This window comes from Pelecanus crispus, chromosome 1, assembly GCF_030463565.1.
Source record: "Pelecanus crispus isolate bPelCri1 chromosome 1, bPelCri1.pri, whole genome shotgun sequence".
Classification (NCBI taxonomy): domain Eukaryota; kingdom Metazoa; phylum Chordata; class Aves; order Pelecaniformes; family Pelecanidae; genus Pelecanus; species Pelecanus crispus.
Genome location: NC_134643.1, coordinates 69,398,715 through 69,418,956, shown reverse-complemented (window position 1 = coordinate 69,418,956; position 20,242 = coordinate 69,398,715). Strand labels below are relative to the sequence as shown.

General features: G+C 49.9%; 1 protein-coding gene across 1 annotated transcript in view; it reads left to right on the top strand.

Annotated features, from left to right (window-relative positions):
• The first annotated feature begins 15,327 nt into the window (after positions 1–15,327).
• The window catches only part of LOC104035823 (sodium- and chloride-dependent betaine transporter), a 30,995-nt gene continuing 26,080 nt past the window's right edge, over positions 15,328–20,242 (top strand). Inside the window, exons 1-2 of the mRNA XM_009489245.2 lie at positions 15,328–15,520; positions 19,373–19,507. Coding sequence (XP_009487520.2) covers positions 15,328–15,520; positions 19,373–19,507 — 328 coding nt within the window. The remainder of the gene's footprint in view (positions 15,521–19,372; positions 19,508–20,242) is intronic.

The following is a 20,242-nucleotide window of genomic DNA, read 5'->3' as shown; positions in this document are numbered from 1 at the left end:
CGGGCCTTAGTTTCTGGTACAATTCCATTTGGCTATTCGGGGTCTGGCCAATAGGACATCTTCAGGTACCATGATAGCTCCTGCTATCCACCAAGCCCCTAAGAATTTGATTTCCTGCCCGGGACCTTGGCAATTGGAAGGTGGGGTATCTAACCCATTTTCCATCAGTAAGTTCCAGATAGTCTCAGCTCCCTGTCCAACCTGTTCCTTATTGTGTCCGCCCACCAGATGTCATCTATGTATTGGTACATGTGAACACCCAATGGCACTTTCACCATGTCAAGGAGTGCAGCCAAGGTGTTATGAGCAATAGTGGGAGAGTGTATCCTTGTGGAAGCTGGTGGAAGGTGTACTGGGTTCCCTCCCAGGTAAAGGCAAATAGGCATTTGTTCTCCTCCCTTAGGGGAATCATGAAGAACATGTCTTTGACATCTAAGGCAGCCATCCATGGATGGGCTGCCGCTTGTATTGCAGTCACCACCAAGATTGTGTTTGGGACAGCAGCCGTTAGTGGTGGGGTATTACTATTCAATTTCCGATAATCAATAGTTCGTCGCCACTCCCTGTCAGGCTTGCAAACTAGCCAGACTGGGGAGGAGTTACAGGAAGAATGGGTGCTGCTGATTATCTGCCTTTTTTCAAGGTTGTTGATGACTTCTCTGATACCCCGTTTTGCTGAGCTTGGCAAGGGATATTGGGAAACACAGGTTACTTTGCATGGTGGCGTTGCAGGAGTGGACTGCAAGGTCCTAATGTGAGTGGCTCCCACCCTGCAGCTTCCAAAACTCCACACGCTGCCATTGGGTGGGCACCACCACTTACCCGCTAGAACATCAAACCCTAATATGTTTTCCTTGTGAGGGCTCAGAGTGACCTCCACAGCCATCATCTACTTCTCCCCAGGCAGCCAAAACTGGGTTCAGGCTAAAGGATACCTCTCTGCTGCACCCGTTACCTCTCTTGTATTGATGGCTTTTCTTAATGGTTTGATTCTGAGCTTGTAGGCTTGCTGCTTGTTTAGAACACTAATTTAGGCTCCTATGTCAATCAAAAACTCTGAACTTACCCACTTCAAGAATACATACATAGGGTTCCTGAGTGGTGGATGATATGACAGAAATTCACGAAGCAGGTTGGGTGGCCTGAACCCCAAACCGCAACTTTTAGGTTCTTAGTTCACTTAATTCCCCTCACAAAGATGTGAAAGGGTTAGGGTTCTGCCTCCTGTCTTGGCGGGGTGGTCACTGGTGTTTCCTTTATGTTCCCAGTCTTTCCCTCCAGTAATTCTACTAGCTTCCACATACGCTCGATGGCCTGTCCATGTAACAGCACTCAAGGTACCCCCAATGCTAATGCCTTCCGCCACAAGTCGTTCCACTCCGGTCTGCCAGCTTGATATGACTTGCTTTGGAAGGATTCAGGCTCCCGGGGCAGGGGGGGATGTCCAGGACAAGGCTCGTGGCTGGCTTGCCAGACCCTTCTGCTCCCATCTGCACCACCACCTGGATCTGTCCACGCCATTTCATGCCTGTGGGTGACTATACTATGCAGTGCTTCAGCCCACGTCAGCACATGTGCAGGTGGATTTGGGGCGTTCTGTCAATTCCATTCTATGGCCATCTGAATTCTCTCTCTAAGGGACTGGACATGTATTTTTAAAGCATCTGGTAACCTCCTAATGAGAGGTCTGAGGTGGGTGGGATCTACCAATGCAGCCATTGGTATGCCTTGCTGCCTCCTCTCATACATCGCCTGTATAACAAGCAGCCTTTTGTACCCCTTCTGTGAATTCTGACAATCTCCTTATCCAAATGGTAATAGGCTCCTCTCATTCTTTGGGGTCTATACTGCCAGTCCAGCAAGCCACCCAAGAAGTTTTAGACTGGTTGCCAGCTGGCCTGTCGCTTAGAAACACACCGGGTCCCCAAAACCCTCAAGCCTCATCATCACTCAATAATACCCAGTCACCTCCGGTAAGTGAAACATGTCACAGATATTCCATCTCCATGTCACCCAATTTGCGTGAAAATTTAACTTGCAAGTTACTGAGCTTAGGTCCTGACCATGGGGAGATACGGACAGTAGTTTGGGGATTCCCACCCCATGAGCCTGTAATGCCTCTGTTTTGATAGGAGGTCTTACATCCCTTTCCTCTACCTCCTCTGTTTCATCAATGCTAGCTTCATCAGAATCTCCCCAGAAGTCCCCATCCCAATCCTTGGGATCTGTTCCCACAGTCAACTTCTGAATTTGGACAACACCGAGGGGCTTTTTTTGCTTGGGTTAACATAATCTCAGTCTTCTGTTGTAATAAAGGGGTCCACTCTCTCGTTGTAACTCTGCTTTTAAGCATTTAATCTCTAATTGACTCTCAGAATTACGCTTTTCCACCTGCCTAAAATACTTGTGCTGGTCCTGCACTTGCATCAAGCAGGCACCCAGTATGGCACACATGGTCCTTTTGCCTCTGGCATCTTGCCTGTTTCCACAGCATTTCTCTATCTTTTCTACAACAGCCACGGCCTCACACCACTTCTGCCTCGCCCATTCCATTCCTAAGGGAGAAGGGTCACAACTGTGCCTGCCTGACAACCCCTCCATTGATACCCTGCTCACTGCGCCAATTATAAATGTCACGAAGGTACACTAGAACTAACCCAAAGGAAGGACAAGCTCCAATAACTTTATTTCACAAAACAGCCAAAACCACACCACAGAAACCAATGAGAAACAGGGGTAAACCAAAAATCAATCAACACTCCAATTTAACACGTAACAGGTTCGAGGTGTCCGTTGGGGTATTGTTATTACACATCAATACACACAAGAGTGATGATCCAAAGTGTGTGCACACACTCACTGACAAGGGGGGAAACTCTCTCCCTCCCTTGTGGGTACCGAGGGTCTCCGGGGTGGTACCGGCGGGTGCGGGGTGGTCAGCACTGGATGAGGGGTGCACCTACCAGCAAGTGCGGTAGAGCACAAAAGGTCCAAAAAGCCAGTCATCACCATGTTAAAAGCGGAGTGTACCTGTCACACCTGGTTACTCCCATCTCCATCTGACCTGTCCAGAGCCGCATCACTTTGGGCAGCAACATGCGCTTCTCTGTCCCCGCAGACTGGCCTTGTCCTTTGTGTCCCTGTGCCTTGCGCGTCGGAGGTGTTTGCTGTCACAACACACGTCCCACAGCAACAGGCTCCGCTGCCCTGAGGAAGCAGGGAGGGAAAGCAGGAGCAAACAGGCATGCACCCATGTGTCCTCTGCCTGCCTTTTTTCTGCGGTCCTCCTTGGCCTCTGGTCAACAGCGAGCATTGCTGTTAGAGAGGCTGTTAGACCACAGATGTCTCCCCAGCATCACTAATCCTCCCTCCTGACCACTTTTATTGACAACACTGGGCTCCTAAGCTGTTTGCCCTTGCCTCATCCTCTCCCCCACCGGGGATGCTGTGAAATAGGGTATGTCTCACTCTGTCCGTAATTCCAAAGGTGGAGGCTCTTGACAGCCTCCTCTTCTCCAGGAGTCCAGTGCAGGAGCGGTGCTGCAGCAGCCAGAGCCCATCATGGCTCTGTGGGACCTTGTTAATGCTTGTGACTTTGGTTATGTTAACTTGTGACTAGTTACAGTGAAACTGTTGTAGGAAGTCACAAGCTTACTTAAGCAGAAGTTAGCCATAAACATAAAAAATAAATTATACAAATGCCTAGGGCAAACTCCTCTGCAAACGTGGCATTCAGTTGGCCAGGCACATTCCCAGCCAAAGAAGCAGCAGCGCTGTGCCCATGGGGGAACCAGCGTTTCTCCCGTTTTGTTAGCAAAGGTGTCAAAATGTGGGATTAGTCTGGACAAGCGAGGACAGTGGTGGCTTCTCCCACAGGTGGCCCAGCGAGGTGGACAGCCAGGGCTGCAGGCTCCTCTGTTTCCAACACAAAACGCAGTGCCCGCCTCCCCCAGCATCTAACATTTGGAAAGCCAGAGGACATTTGGGATGCACCCGTAGGGTGTCACGCTGATAGAATTCTCCCAGCAGCTGGGCCAGGGGGAAATGGACTTATTTTGTCTTGAAGCTCTGCATCTTGCTGGCTCGGGGACAAGGGAAGCGTCCCCTGCTGCTGGGGAGCGTGGGCCCGGTGTGGGCTGATGTTGCCAACCTGCCGCTCCAGGCTGGCTCTTCAGCAGGCATGTCAGAGGTGGCTGAGGAAACGGTGGGGAGACCCAAATCATGGGAAAAGCCAACATGCACTCTGAGGAAAGAAAAGGGAAGGTGAAAAGGGAAGGTAAAAAGGGAGTCAAGGGTGCACAGCCAGCTGGCAGGCGGTGAGCAGGGTGGGGAGGAGAAGACCTTTGCGGAGGTGCAGGACCTCTCTGAGGTTGGGGTTAGCCATCCGTCAGGGCAAAGGCTGGTGCGGCAGGCTGAGCCCTGGTCTCCAGCCACCCTGGACCTGGCAGACTGAGGGAATTGGGTCATTTTGAGGGGAGTTTTCCCCCTCTGCTAAGGGGAGGGGATGGAAACCCATGCGGCAGGCTCTGGGCTGGTGGCTGCAGAGGAAGCAGGTCCCTCTGTGCAGTGGGACAGCAGTGCTTTCCCGTTCCTCCCATGGACCCTGTGTATACGGGGTGCAGCCCCCCACTATGAGGGCCACTTGGTCCTGCTGACCTGAGGTGGCTCCCAGGGAGCTCAGTGGTGTGGGGAAGTCCATCCCCATCAGTTAGATCCTCAGGGCAGAGGGCTCAAAATGGCTGAAAACAGCAAAGGCAGCCAAACCTCAGTCACTGGGCCGGGTGGGACCAGCCATGTGGTGAGCCCATTGACTCCAAGGCAGGGGAGTATCCTACAGCTCGAGGCTGCATGCAGGATCTACTGGTGAGAAGGCTGCCATCCCTTGGGCACAGCAATAGGGCTTCCTCTTGTCTTGGTTTTCCTGTCTGCCAATGAAGGTGGCAATTAGTGGTCAGGGAGTGCGTCACCCCTTCCTTTGCCTCTTCCTGGGATGGGGCTGAGCACAGTCCGTATTCCCACAGCTGAGCTGGTCAGAAAGTGATTTCTGGTTTTCAGTCTGGGCCATCACACTAGTGCAATCCCTCACGTGGAGGCTGTCGTGGTGGGATAAATGTGCCCCATGCCTATGGCAGGATTTAAAACTACTGTGAATTGTTGCCTGGTGGGAAACTCTGAAGTGTAACTTCTGGTACCTTCTGGGCTGGAAGCAGAAATAGCAGCCTTTTTTCCTGCTGGACAATGATTTTCATGCATTGCTGGACAAAGTTTTCATTTAGGTTGACTTTCTTCTTGCTTTACCTTAATGTCACAGGTCATTTCCCATCTACAGTTTTGCAAAAAACTGTGATGTTCCCGTGAAACATTTCAGTGGGGATAAATCAAGTTTTTAGGTCAGCTCTGCTTACCTAGGCTTATCTCAATCCCCTTTTCATATCTGGATAACCTCTATTACACTTTTTCCCCAGCTGCTCTGGGTCGCACCAGTCCTCCGTGGCAGGACGGGCAGCGGCGCTGTCCTTCATTAGTAGGGATGGAGGCAACTCCGTGACTGTGTTGTGTAGCCAGCACATGATATTCACCTTGCAGTCTTTCAGGACTTCAGAGACAGCCCCCAAAAGGCAGAAGATGGAGCCTGGCCCCTCTGACATTGATCCCAGTCCATGCAAGGGAAGAATCAACATGTATTTCTTTGGGTATGGGACCAATTCACTCAACCAGCCCCAAAGGTAGGTGAAAGCCAGGGCTTTGAAAAATGGCATACTAGGAAAGTTTAATCCTGGAAACAGGGTACTGCACATTGTCTTTGGCTGCCTGTGAAGATGCATTTGCCTGCTCCAGCTGCCACACCAGCCCTCTGCCTTCATGGCCCCATTGCCTGACCGGGGTCTCTGGGACAGGGCTGGGCTGGCTCAGAGCTCCCCAGCTCCGGGGATGTCCCCCAGCGCTCACCCCGAGCTGCTCTGCCCCCTCTTTTTACTGCCCAGCGTCGTGGGCTCAGACCGGCTGCCCCCAGTGTCAGCTGAGGTAGTAAGTAAACACCCCCAAAGTAGAAGGAGGCTTTTTCCCTTACTGCCTCCAGCGCTGGCCTCCGTGGTTTATCCTGAGGATCCCACCAGGCACATGGGTGGCTCCCTTCACGCATGTCTCCAGCACTGCTTGTCCCCAGGGCAATCCAGCGTGCCTTAATGCGATCTGATTCACTGGCTTCTGGCACCCGTGGAGGATTTTTTTGAGACAGCATTACAAACGACCTCTATAGACCATGCAGGCATGTAAACCTACTGCTTCCCCACTCTGGTGGTGAGGGCTTTTGTCAGCTCCCAGGTTTCCCACTGAGGGGGCCAGGGACATGAGCCTGGGACAAATGTCCCCCCTCCACCGGCTCTCTGCTATTTGCTCCATCTGCCTGATGGTGTTGGTGAGCCTCAAGCTTGGCCACTGAAGCAGGTTTAATGTAGTGGTCCCTGGAGATGGAGTCAATTCGTTCTGCACATTTGCAGGATGATTTTAAGGGATGCCACTATCCCACTAAAGTGCTGGAGCCCCAGAGCAGTGGGGGCATGTGGCAGCCAGCCTGGGCCATGCCGTGGGGTCTGCAAGGGGAGAGATCCCTCCCGCTGAGGTTGAGATGACCTGGAGTCACTCCACTGACTGCTGAAGTTGATCTTTCCAAAATTTGGGCCTTTACCCTCTCTGACTGTGGCTGCTTTTTTTTCTTGCTTTCCTGTCAGGGCCACAGTTCAGGGTCTGGAGAGGTGTATGTTGTAAGGCAGCTGGGGAGAAAGTTCTCCCGCCCAGATGCACCTCCCTTCCTGCCCTTGAACCACCCACACATGAGCGGGGTGATAATTTGATGGGGGGAGCCGGTGGAGGGGGAGGGATGAGAGGAGGAGAGAGGGGAGTCTTTGCCTTAACTCTTGCTGTATCTCTTTAGCACTCAGTGGATTCCCTGCCCGGACTCCAGTGGGACAGGACAGGACGGGACAGGCTTGCCTGGGGGAGACTTGCACCGGTTTCAGGTGAGTTGGGCGTTTGCTCGTTGAGCAGATCTGGCTGGATGTGCATGTCATGCTGGGAGTGCCGGTGTCTCCGGTCCTCCTGCAGCCAGCTGCTGCTCACCAGCTGCCTTCCGTGCTCTGGGGAGTGGGCCAGCAAATCTGCAAGGGGAAAAGCTTCCCAACGTGAAGCAGAGGAAGAGAGAGCTGGAGGACGGGGAGCAAATAATCAGTTTGGATTAACCCAGAGAAGAGTTTTTTCTTTCAATGGTTCCTATAGGAGAGGACAGGCAGCAATGCTGCTGTGGGGCTGCTGGGAAGATGCAGAGCAAAGGGATACCTGAAGGATGGGTAATTGGTACTGAATGTTGAGGCAGCAGAGAAAAGGACTCAGACAGCAGAAGGATTGAGAAGAGAGATGAGAGTGGGCTAGACAGGGACAGGCATGAAGAGCAGTGATGGCTAGGTGTTAATAGGTACAGGAGGAAAGGTGCTAGGAGTGAGGTAGGCTGTAGGCATTTTGGCTCCTGCAAACACAAGGCAGTGACCCTCCTGTGCTGCCCTGCAGAGGTGCTGGCCCTGGTGCATTGACTTGGGGGCTGCGGCTCTGAAAGATGTGCCTGGGAGTGTGCTCCTTGTTCTTCGTGTCTCAGAGGCTTCATCAAATTTGTTCCCGTGTAGGGGAGAGGCAGGCAGACAGCACAGTTTATGCATGTGCTAAACTCTGGGGATCTGTGGGCATACTTGTGAACAAACCCAGGCAGAATACATGGGGATTTCATGACACCTGATCTGTGTCTCCTTAAATCAACAGTGCTTTTAAAGTAATCACTACTAATCAGGGCTTTCATCCAATGCCATTTGGAAATGCCATTGCCCCAGTTTTTCCTCTTTGACAGCTGCTGATACGAGAGGCTGAACCTTGGACCTGACCTTTGTAGCTCTGTGACGGCCCAACTTTGCTGGATTCATGGGTGCAGATGTGGTCCTTGCAGAGGGCAGGCTAATGAGCCCTGTGCCGTACCTCTACCTGCCTGTGCTCCTGGGCAGGGCTATAGGAAAGTTTTGGTACCCCAGGTTGGAGAGCAGATATCTTGCCTCTCGGAGGGTGCAGGTGGGATGCAGTCCCACTGCATTGCAATGCGGTGTTACAGCAGGCACTGCTAGGAAGGGGTTACAGCGCTGCTAGAGACATGCCTCTGCCTGTCTCGATTTCACCTGACGTGCCTTGTCCTGTGCACCAGCTGGAGATGGCTGACCCTGCCCAGGGCTAGCCAGGTGGATCCCCAGCCTGCACCTGAGCAGGATGCAGGGTGCTGGGCTCCCTGTGCAGGGCTGAACAGGGAGCTCAGTGTGGGAACGATCATGGAGGGGAGCCCATGCAGCGCTGTGCACCTATCTGTGCCAAGGCACCAGGCTCTGCCAAATAAGCTGTTGGCTCCCCTTGTCCTCTGTGCTGGGAGGCATAAAGTAATGTGTCATGCCATAACATCACCTGTCTTTTTGGAAGAGTTTTGCTTCAGTATGCTTTCTCTATGCTCCCAGCTTCTCATCACTCTGATAGCAAGTGCCCCCAGGCTGTGCTTTCAGGACGTTAGGCAGGGTTTGCCTTCCTGGAGAAGTTCAGCTAGAAGTGCCTCGAACAGTGGGATGCCAAATCCCTGCGCTGCTCTCTCACCTCTGAACTGCAGACCTTTGGAGACGCTGGGTGCTGGCGATGCTGGCTCCTCTGCTCTCCTGCCCCAGAGCAGCAGCCCCAGGGAAGCGACTGCAAGGTTCAGATTTTAGGGTCTGTGGAGATTAGGATTTTTGTGTGGACCCACATACACCTGCAGAGGGGAGCTGCTTTGCTGCCCACTCTTCCCTAACCCCTCAGCCTCCAGCCTCAGGCTGACCTGGGTCAGCAGCAGGCAGCCAAGGTGCAGCAGTGGGGGCTGGCAGCCTCCTTCCCTTCACCTGACCTTCCTAGGACTGCAGGGTGGCATGCCTTGCTCTGTGAATTTGCTGCCCCAGTGAGGTGGTAGCCCTGTACCCACTGTGTCACCTCCTGTGGACTCTGTCCTGTCCCTGTGGGGCACCTCTGGGCTGCACCACAGGTCGCTGCCCCGCTGTGCTCCTGCTGCGCCTGTTTGCAGAGCGGGTGCCGCAGCAGCGTGGCTTTCAGCCTCTGTGCCGTTCACCTGCTCTGCTCCTCCTGCCAGTGACAGGAGCCATGCTGTCCCCACACTTCAGCTCTGCACAAGGACCTCTGAGCAAGCCTGATGGCAGCTGCAGGGCTTCGGCCAGGCACCTCCGGCCACCAGGTGGGTGGCTCTAGGGGCTCCACCGTGGTCTGTAGGAGACCTGTCACTGTGGTGCTCTGTGAGAAAGATGGATCCTGCTGTGGTTGCATGCTACAGGGTCTCCTGCTACCTGGCAGTGGATACAACCAGACTACGGGCTGAGTGGAGGTCTTGAGAGTATCTGGTTTGATGCAAAGGCAAAGGCTGGTTTCTGATCATATTTACACCCCATCTATAGACTTCGTCAGTTAGTCTTGATTTTTTTCTAGGCTGAAATAAGAAACCACCTCTGTGTCTCTGTAGCCCAGAGCAGGGATGGTGAGCCACAGACACCAACAGGCTGAACTGGCATTGAGAACTACAGCCTACACTGCTTTTAGCAAGGGATTTGCCACTGATCCTCAAGAAATTCCAGCCACCGTTAGGTACTTGGGAGGCTTTCCTGTCCTGGCTGCAGAGGACAGGGCAGGAGCCATTTGGTCCCCTCCTGAGCTGAGGGCGTGTGCTCTGAAGGATGATGCTCTATAATCCTTGCAGCTTGTATCGCAGATGTACATGTCATTAGTAAACTCACAGTTGCTCCTTATCTCACTCTTGCTGGTGTCAGTAAGCAGCAAACTCACTGACTGCAGAAGTGTTGCTCTTATTTCATGTTGGAGAAAATGTAAGCAGGATCTGATCCTTGTGACAACCTCCTGTGCCCCATGAACCTTGCTGAACAGATGCTTTGAGAATGCCCTGCAGCCCACACAACCTGGAAGTTAATTGGAAGGTGTAAAGAAGCCAACTAGCTTTCAACAGCTTTAAATGAAAGGCATTTTAATTTCGACTGCTGTCCTGGAGTCGATCAGTTTTTCTCTTGCTACATCTTTCCTTGCCTTTCTTCTTTCTGCAGCTGGAGTGAGCCATTCTCCAGCAGCATTCAGGTGTGGAAGCAGCTGTGGTTGAAGCAGCTGTCCCTGCTCATGTAGCTGCTCTTAGATTGGCTGGAAAGCACTTCTACTGCTAAGATTTTCCTGTCCATCTTGCAGATATGACCTATTCCAGTAGCAGCCCCCACACACTAATCTAACTGTGTTTGTTCCTTAAGCTGTACCTTGGCACCGCTGTTCCTCACTGAGCCCTGATTTTCTGCCTCTGCTCCCACAACCGCCCCCGCCTCCTGCCATAGAAATGCAATGCAGGATTTCAGTTGCCGACTAACTGCTGGCTCATATTGTGCAACCAGATAATTTTCTGTGTCCTCCTGCTCCTCCTTTTTGTAACACAGCCCAGCCTGCTTGCTTTCTGCTTCCTCCCTGCCCACCTTAAATTGCAGTTTATGTGCTTGGTTTCTGCTTGTTTCAAAATGAAACCAAGAAATACAAATGTAGTGCAGCTGTCTGCAGCATCACCTGCAATTCTGCCTTCTGCAGCTCAGGCAGCACCTGCAAGCGTCCAAAGGTGCTTTAAAACTGTGATTCCCCTAATAAGTGTTATCAGCTGCTTTGTAAGGACACCTCTGTTTGCTGTTCACTCTTGAGATTGTCCTCCTCTTATTTGCCTTAAGATAAAACAGCAGAAGAGGTCAAACGGAGGATGTTATCTTCCCAGCAGTAGGAGCTCCTGTGTGACGGCAGTTGGGAACAGGCAGCAAGTTTGCGGGAAGAAAAGCTTTAGGAGAATCTCTAATGGCTTCTTCCTCTGGTGCCAAAACCCCAGGCAGCTTCTCTCTCATCTCTCTCTTGTTCCTTGTCTCACCAGAGCAGCCCTGAATAAGCCCTTTTTTGCCCTGGGAGAGGCTGAGGATACCCCCATGTTTTGCTTTCAAAGGACACTTTCATTGTCCTCTTTTTCTGATTCCTGCCTCCCCCCGTTAGTCACAGCTTGTTCCCAAATAAAGCCAACAAATGCTGTTCTGCATCTCTGCATCGTGCGTTTGGCACATCAGACCCAAGTGGTGATTGTCCACAGCACTTCAGCAGTGTCCTTGGCTTTCCTTGCCTTTTGTGGCCATACTTGAAGGATCCCATGGTGGTAGGTGTGGGACAAAATTCGTGACCAAGGGGAGACTCGGCTATCTCGTTCAAATATTGAAGAAGGAAACTTGCTGGTGTGGTCTGTGTTTATGGCTGCCTGCATGTTGCTTGCTCTCTTTCCAGTGCCTGGGGGAATCCAGGTGTATTCTTATTTTCTCAGCAATAAATCTCATGGGGAACAGTGTGGCTGCCTTCATGCGCCAAGTCCAGTACCATGTCATACAGAGCTGCCTGTTGCACTGGCCACAGAGGAAGCCCCCTCCTCTCTGTGGGAAGATGACAGGCTGGGGGTCATGTCTGCAAAGGGTACTCCAGGCCTGGAAAAAGGCACCTCCTCAAAGTGCTGAGGGTTGAAAATACAGCAAAGCACTTCTAGAAGAGATTGGCGAGGTCACAGGGAGCTGAGGAGGGAAGGTAATGGTGGCTGAGTGGGTCCAGGAGAGGGGTAGACTGTGGACTGTGTCAGGTGGCATCTTAACAATTGGAAAAACTTTATGGCAGAGGGAAAAAAGAGGCTGGGAACAAAGGAGTAAGAGGATTTTTCTCCAAACATTGGTGAAGGAACAGCAGAAAAAGTAGAGGCAGGCAGCAAGGGGCAAAGTCTTTTCTCTGAACTCATGTATTAAGGAGAGGGGCATCCAAAGAGAGAAGATGTCTGCCTGTCGGGAGGATGTAACACAGTGGGTAGCTGTGGCTGCAGTGGGAGAGCCAAATTGTTCCTAGCTGGAAACAAGAAGTTATTTGAGTCCCCATCTGGCCTGAGAACATGTAGGGCAGGGGCACAGTAGGATTAGATGTTCAGGAAAGGAGCCAGGAGGTGTTTGAATAGGCTTTCTCATAGAAGCAGCAGGCAAAGCAGAGAAGGAAGTAGTGGGGATGAGTAATGCTGTGCCTCGCTTTGTCTGAGAAGGGAGAAGCTGAAGCTCGTGGTATGAAGGGCCAAAACTTTGGGCACCTGTTTAATCTACCACCTGTTCCCAGTTGATAAGGCTTGATTCCATAACGAGGGTGCTTTCCCCCTTTTTAAAATATGAAAATGAAGCCACAAGTCCTGCATCTCCCCTGCTGGTCTGAGTTTGTCCCAGCCCTGCTCCCCACTGCAGCATCCCAGCTTCTGTCCTTTGTGTTGGCCTATTCAGGAATCAGAGGACAGGTGCAAAGTCAAAGCCCTTGCCCAGGTATCCCTGAGGTGCAGGCTGCGGGCCGGCACTCAGGGCATTCCCTGCCTGGGGTTAGGTGAGAGGAGGTGAATCCCTGATTGTGATCTTCCCCCGCCCCCATGTGTGAAACAGATCTAACACAAAACCAGGTAAAACACATATTAGCAGAAATAGGCTGGCTCTTGGAGCCACCTTGCATTAAAAGAATAAAAGCAAAGAATTAGCTAAGTCCTCTCCTGTCAGCTTCTCATGACATCCCCAATAAGCCTAGACTTAAGCATTATTGTGCTTGATAATGTGCCCTGGACTGCAGCAAATTGGAACGTGCCAAGGACTGTGACAGATCAAACACATTTCATTAAGTATGTGTTATTTTTTCTCTCACATTTGACAGTGCGTGGAGCTCTGCTCCTCTGAAAGATGAGGAGGCTGTGCTGCAGCATCTGAATGAACTGATTAGCCAGCTGGCAGGCCTTGCTGCAAGCAGGCAGTGGGGAAAGGGGCTTTGCCCTGGTTTCAGAAGCTGAGAAAAGACTGGCGGGAGGACCTGATGTTTCCACCTCCTGATCTAACCCTGCAGGCGAGCTAAGTGAAGGGGGCAAAGCTGGGACTGTGAGGACTTCCGTGCTGGTGCACTGCAGAGCTGCTAGCTCTGCACCAGCCAGCACTTAGGGTGCGTGCCCTGATTTCTGGGTTGCACCACCTTCTTTAAATGTGGGGTTAGAGGTTTGTATAAGCCTGTTAGAAGACTGACTCAGCAGCACACTCAAGTGTAGATCCATACGTGCTGTAGTACATGGTGGGGTTGGGGCAGCACAAGTAAATAGGTGCTTTCCAGCATATGGACCATAAAGAGCAAGGGCTGGGGAAAAAAGGGAGGTTGCTTCCTTAGTGCTGTGGTGCATCTGCATTTGACACTGAAACTGGTTGTGCCCACAGCGGTACTGCCCATGTGTAAGCCCTTATTGGAAATAACTCTAAAAAAACCTCAAATTTAATAGGGGACCAGAATCTCCCTGCAATGTTTTTGAAAAGGCAGCTATATAGCCTGGTCAGTCTTTGCTGACCCCTGACTGCCCTCCTCCATGGTTTACGCTCCCCTGTTCTTGCTGCAGCCCCTCTTACTAAAGACAATGTTAATGCCTTGCATGGGATTCAGCCCTCTGCATTCAGAGTCCATGGAAATCTGCTTCTGATTTCAAGGGAATAGAATGGGCCCTTCAGCACCAAGGCAGATGGGGGAACAAAGACTGTTGTTGCCCCAGGCATTTAGAGAGCAATTGGTGCATAACACTGTGAGATATGGTTTCCTTTCTTTACTTGAATGACAGAGGGAGGAAACATGCCTTGTGCCAAAAACTGCTTGCTTTGCTATGAAAATTCAATAAAAGTTGTCTTTTCATATGCAAGCATCTTTCTTTGCCCTAGGGCCTGATATATCCAGAGGTTTAACATTTAGGAAATATATTTTCATTTGCACTGGGCAAGTTACAGAAGCAAATGAGGCACAGTGGTAATGATGCTGTCTTGTGTGGAGTAAGCACAAGTATGGCCAACCAGTTTCTGCTCCTGCTTCACCCTTGCCTCATTGAAAACTACACCAAAACAAGAGCCATGGTGTTTCTAAGCTATTGGGCCTGTTTGATGTTAGGACCATACTTGCTCTCATTCCCAGTAAGCTCAGACTCCCGGGTAGTCCCTACTTCCCATGAGATGGATCATGCCCTGATGCTAGCCCAGAGGGAGATAACTGGAGAGAGACTAGGCACAAGGAGGGAGGGAATGGTTTGCCATCCTGGTCCTGGTGCGCCATCCTGGCGCAAAATGTTGGTGGATAGGTTTGGTGGTCCTATCAGGTAGAGGGCATCAAGCATGGTGAGGTCTTACTCATTGTGCTGACTGGGAGAGGTCTCTGGACTGAGCCACCTCCAGAGCCGCGCTTGGACTTTTCCTGGGAGAGAGCAAGCTCATGAGGTCCAGAGCAGATCTGGAGGCTGAGGAAGAAGAGTTCAGTAGTGTGGGTGATGCAGATTGCTCTCCCTGCTGATCCCTGGAGGTGGGGATGTCCCCTTAGGAGGCATGGAGGGAATGATAGATGTGCTATTAAAAACCTTATCAAACCACCAGCAAACCGAATCTGTAAGTTAATGTGAAGGGACAAAGCCCTGATTTCTTAGCACTCGCAGCTGGTAGGAATGGAAGCATTTAACAGAGATGCTGCTGCTTTGGAGAGGCTTGCTTCCAGCATAGTTTCTTAATCCCAACATGGAAATGTGTATCCCTTGCTGATGCCAATCACCCCTTCAAAGGCCAACTTCTGCTCAGTAATGCCACCAGCGAGTTGTAGATACAGATAGGGCTTCCCTGGCATAGTTCATCAACTGCGCTGCTTGTGTTAGGTCTGTGCTTTCTGGCTGGACTCATATGTGCATCCCTACTGTAGGTAATTCATTAGAGCAAACTATTGAGGAGAATTTTTTTAGCTAAGTTAAAGGGAGCCTTCTCTCTTCACACTTCAGTATCTTCTCATGATCAAATGCCTGTAAACAATATGAAAATGTTGTCAACAAGAAGATTCAATCTGGTCTGTGTGAATTTTGACTAGATTTAAATTAACTAACCAATTAAAGGACTTGGTGTATGATAGAAAATTGTATCTTGTAACAAGCAGCCACTAACTTTGCTTAATTAAGATGATGCTAAACATAATTCAGGATTTAGTATAGACTGGATGAGGATGAGGAGAACCTCATGGTGATACTAGGAACACATCTGTTGTGGTGACTGGTCCCCTCCCTCTTCTTCCCACCAGCGTGTTCCACAACAGCTCCCTATGTCCCATGTTCTCTTTTTTCCTCTGACCCATAGAGCCATGACAAGAGCTGCAGTCAAGGAAGGAGAGCCCAATGGGGACATGGCAGTTCCTGAAGAGATAAAAAAGGAGGAAATGGAAGAGAGAGGCCAGTGGAGCAGCAAAATGGAGTTTGTGCTGTCTGTGGCTGGGGAGATCATCGGTCTGGGTAACGTGTGGAGATTCCCATACCTCTGCTACAAGAATGGTGGTGGTAAGTTCATAGCATGCATGAGTTGTCCTAGGTCTGTAGGCACGATAAGAGATACACGTGTGCCTGGACCCGTTTCTCCTACGCCCCTTGTGCCCCTACATGCACCCCCTTGCCCTGTCCTCCAGCAAGTTAGCTCCTGCCAAAACTAGGAGGAATAGCACTGAGGGGTGAATCCAGTTCCCCAGCCAGTGCTGCTTCTCAAAGCAGCTCTCCCAAGTTTGGATGCTGAATTGAACTTTAGTAACTCTTCAAGGCTCTTGGGCATCTCAAGAGACAGATGGTCTTCTGAAGCCATCAGAAAACTGTGAGTGGTCAAAAAGCCAGGAGCAACCTCCTTCTACATAATTCCCTTTTCACGCCCTCTGTGTCACCCCCACCTCTCTCAGGCCCTTGTTACAGAGGAGGAAAGGCTTTGATGGCACCAGTATCTGTGCCAAGGCCTAGAACCCCCTTCCTTGCACCCGGGTGCCCACTTCCTTTGACAGGGTACGATCTCCCACCAGCTCCTCTCACAGGGCTGGCTACCCTGTGGTTATTAGAGAAACACAGTGTTTTATTGTGTCAGTACAACTTGGTCCGTTCCAGAAATGAGGGAGGGTACCAGATACCCAACACTGAAGCACCTTGGTTTGTCACATAGGCAAATATCAGACGGAAGGGCCGTCTTTGAGAACATGCATGTGAAGGATTTTCTCAGAGGATAGGAGGAAGGGGAACATTGCTACCTCTTTCCCAGGAACAGTTGTCCCAGAGGTCAACCCACTGCTAGGGAAATCTGTCCCCAGCAAGAGTTCGTTCCCCTTTCCTTTTGTTTTCTTGCGTGACAATCCTTTTCCAATAACACTGCAATAAGATCATTACATGGTTAAAAATTAAACTTTCTCATAACAATAAAATTAAACTCAGAAAGAGGAAGGGAATAATTGACTGTCACTAACTTTTCTTGGTGAATCAAAATCTAACTTTATAAAAGAAAAGGAGGAATAATAAATTACATGTCAAATACAGTAATAACTTCTCTTTTGTTCTTGTTCTCTAGAGACACCTTGAAATAATGCTTTGGGACTTGCACGTTCCCCCTACTCTAAACTTCCTTTCTTTGCAGACCATGCCACAAAGGCCTTTCTTTCCCAAGGTGCTGTGAGCTGTCACCAGTGGATGAGTGATCCAGCTCTTGTTCATCCCAGGACTACCAAATTCCTGTCCCCTGTGCTGTTACTGGAGTTTATCCAAATCAAGCAGGAGTCAATACAATGTCTCTTCTGAACCAAATGGAGGTTGGATAAGAGGATACTTAAAGAAAATGGAAGGAGTTTTCTTGATCCTGGGATGGTTTTTAGCAGATCCTCCAGTCTCCTCTGAGGTTTTAATGGTAGGCACTGGAGGCACCAAAAGCAAGTCAGGCTGGCATGTGTTAGTAAACGCTAGTGGTGCATCTGATTGAACAGCCCATTCTGCAGTGATGCTTTGAGAGAAAAATCATAGTTTTTGCATGGAAAATTCCTTCCTGAGCTCAGATGATATCTTTGCATAGTTTATGCCTATGGTATCTGGTTCAGTAGTCCTTGCAATTTGTATGCTAATTAGTGTAAGTGAAAAGGCTACTTTTGTTCATTTTAGATATCTATTGAATAACTTTTTTTTTTTTTTTTTTTTTAAATTAAACTGCTCTGGAACATCTAAGGCTATGATTCAGAGGCCAACAAGGCTAGGCTTGGGAAAGATTAGGATGGAAGAGTCCTTCCCTCACAGCTCACACACTGCCATTGCAGAAAGTATGATACTCCTGTAGAAGGTACATTTCTCTCTCTAGTGCTCTAGGGAAGCAGATGGCCAACAAACTAGTATGGGATGAGGCACTGTCTTTCCCATGACACTGAAAGATATTCTCACCACTGGAAAAGTCCTTGAAATTGCAAAAAAGACATTTTCCACCTACAAATGTCCCCCTCCCCTCCCAACCCAAACTGGAGACTACTGTCCTGTCACCTTTCTCCACCTTCAGATATAGTGAGGCAGTTATAAAGCTGTAAAGACAGATGTCATAAAAATTATTGTGCTAACTTGCTGTAAAGCAAGTAAGTGTAAACTTATCTATGGTTGCACTTTGAAATCTGATCTAATTGCTCAGCATCCTGACCTTGCAATCGACCTGTAGGGAAAAAGGGTCTGTTTCTGGGGCCCCCTCTCAGGGCTGAGTCTCCTCCAGTGGAGCAGCAAACTGGGAAGGAGACTGCAAGTGGAGTTTCAGCTGGTAACTGCTCTGGGAACGTTAAGACAGACAAGACAGCAGAGGTGTGAGAAAACCCTCATTACTCAGAGACCAAAATGAATCAACCTCTGGGACAAATAGTATCAGAGGAGAGGGTCTGGGACCTGCTGAAAGGCTCATCTGTGTGGAGGGTAATAAAGCTGTCTTACAGCTTTGGCATACAGGTAGATGTCTTGCAGCACTGAAAGCAGCAGCTGCCTCTAGTTTAGCATATGAAGTTCCCGTTCCCTGCTCTGCAAACTTGGAAGGCCACTGTGAAGCAGCCTCCCTCCCTCTGGCCCCAGGTCCCCTGCAGCTACGGCACAGCTGTGTTTAGGGAAAATTTGGATGTTGCTTGTTATTGTAACATTGTTGGCTTAAAAACAAGGGGAAGTGTTCCTAGTTGCTAATTGTCATGGGAAGGAATTTCAGTGGAATGCCTGTGCTGGCAGGGGAGGAGAGGGCCTGGGGGACAAGGTCTGGCTGGGCTGAGGAAGGGGCCCTCATCTTGGCTGCAAACAGCTGAGATGTTCTGCAGGCGCTAGCGGTGAGAGGTCCTCATGACGGAAAATTTACTGTATGGGATGGCAAGTCCTTGACAGTTGTTCCAGTGAGGAAGGCAGTCACCTTGGCCTGTTTGGAGGGGAGTGAAAGTGTGAAAACCTACACTAATGATGGGGACAAAGACTGTGAGGTGATAGAAGGAAGGTCAGCAGTGAAACTGAGATCTCAGGAGCAGTTTTGAGCAGAACAGTAAAAATATCAGGTGTTTCGGTTTGACAGCAGAACCGAAAAGAAGGAAAAAAGGTTCAGACAGCTGAACAGGGTGTTAAACTTTTTGGTTTGTTTTGTTTTTCTTTTCTGATGCATTGTTTTTGTTGGTCATTGTTTCTGGAAAAAACCCTGCTGTCTCTCCCCTTCCTCTTCCATTTCATCAAGGGTTAATCTGAGGGCTATTTCAAGCTGATTTCTCTTAAGATGTTTCTCTAGATTTTAATAAAAAAACAGAATTTGAAGAGAGAAGTTAAAATTTTTCCTTTTGAAAATGCTGGAAAGATACTCTGTTGCTCTTCCCTATTTCCATTCTTTGGTTGCAAACTGCTTTTCAAATTTGACATGAAATATGTCTCAAGCAAATGTATATCCTGGCAAATTTATTACTTACCAAGAAATGTCACCAGCCTCCAGGTTTGTATTCTATGGTCAAGTGGGAGTTTTGCTGTGACTCCTGGGAAAGGCAGAACAAATGTGGTCACGTGAAACAAGGAGTCCTACAACAAGTCCAGGACAGTGAAGCAGGGAGAACTTCTCCAGTGCTGTCTTTTTTTATCCCTTTGCCTGGTTACTCCTTATCTCTAGGTTTTGGCCAAGACCAAATACAGAAGTACTGCACTAGCATGAGACAGACCATGCTTGTATTTTTTTCTGAGAAATGCTGGTGTTGAAGACCTTGTATTTTTAGCAGAGGTTGCACAGTTACTTCAGAGAAATATTTGTGTTTATCTAGCCAATTCCAGCTGTGGCCCCAGGTACCTGGCAAGGGGTGGTGGTGATAAGGTTTTAAAGAGGTTTCTGAGGCAGCATCTCACCCCTCTCTGCAGGAGCCTTCCTCATCCCTTACCTCATCTTCCTCTTCACCTGCGGGATCCCCCTGTTCTTCCTGGAGACAGCACTGGGACAGTACACCAGCCAGGGAGGTGTCACTGCCTGGAGGAAAATCTGTCCCATCTTTGAAGGTGAGTCAAGTTACTGGAATTGCTGGCAGCACTTTCTAACAATTAGTGACTCAGACCCTCTTTTGGAAATGTTATTCTGTTTTTTTAATTTCTCTTTTATTCTCCCTCCCTTCCCCTCTCTCCCAGCCTTATTATCCCTCCTGGTGACTGCTGTGTGTGCAGGGGCAGTGCCCCGGCTCCCCCGTAGGTGACTGAGAATGTGTGGTGCTGGCTGAGGGCTGTGCTGGCCCAGCCAAGCTACTGTCTCTGCTTTGAGATGCTCAGAGCCCAGGAGAGAGGAGAGCAGGATGGCCAGCAAGCAGGAGGAGGAGGATGGAAGTGTCAATACACAAACACCTGCATGTAGTCCAGGACAAATACTGAAGGGAGAAGAGGATGAGGAAAGCTGGCTGGCTTGTGGCACTTTCCTTGCCCATTGCTGTGCCCAAGGCTGCTGTGGCAGCATTTGCAGGCTGGCATCCTGCAGGCTGAGGGGGATCATAATGCGTGCACCAGTCTGACAGCCTGGAGATGGGCTGGGGTGGTGCTTAGGGCACAGGTATAAGAATCAGGACTCCTGGGGCCCTGGGGAAGGTTATTTAATGGCATTAATATGTTGATGAATCTAACGTCCACAGTTCTTCTGTCCAGAGGAGAGCTTATTACCCATGTTTTGCACACAGAGAAACCTGTGGTCAGGCAGATTAAAGGCCTGGTTAGTTTGCTCAAGCACAGATGCACAGTGCTCTTTGAAAC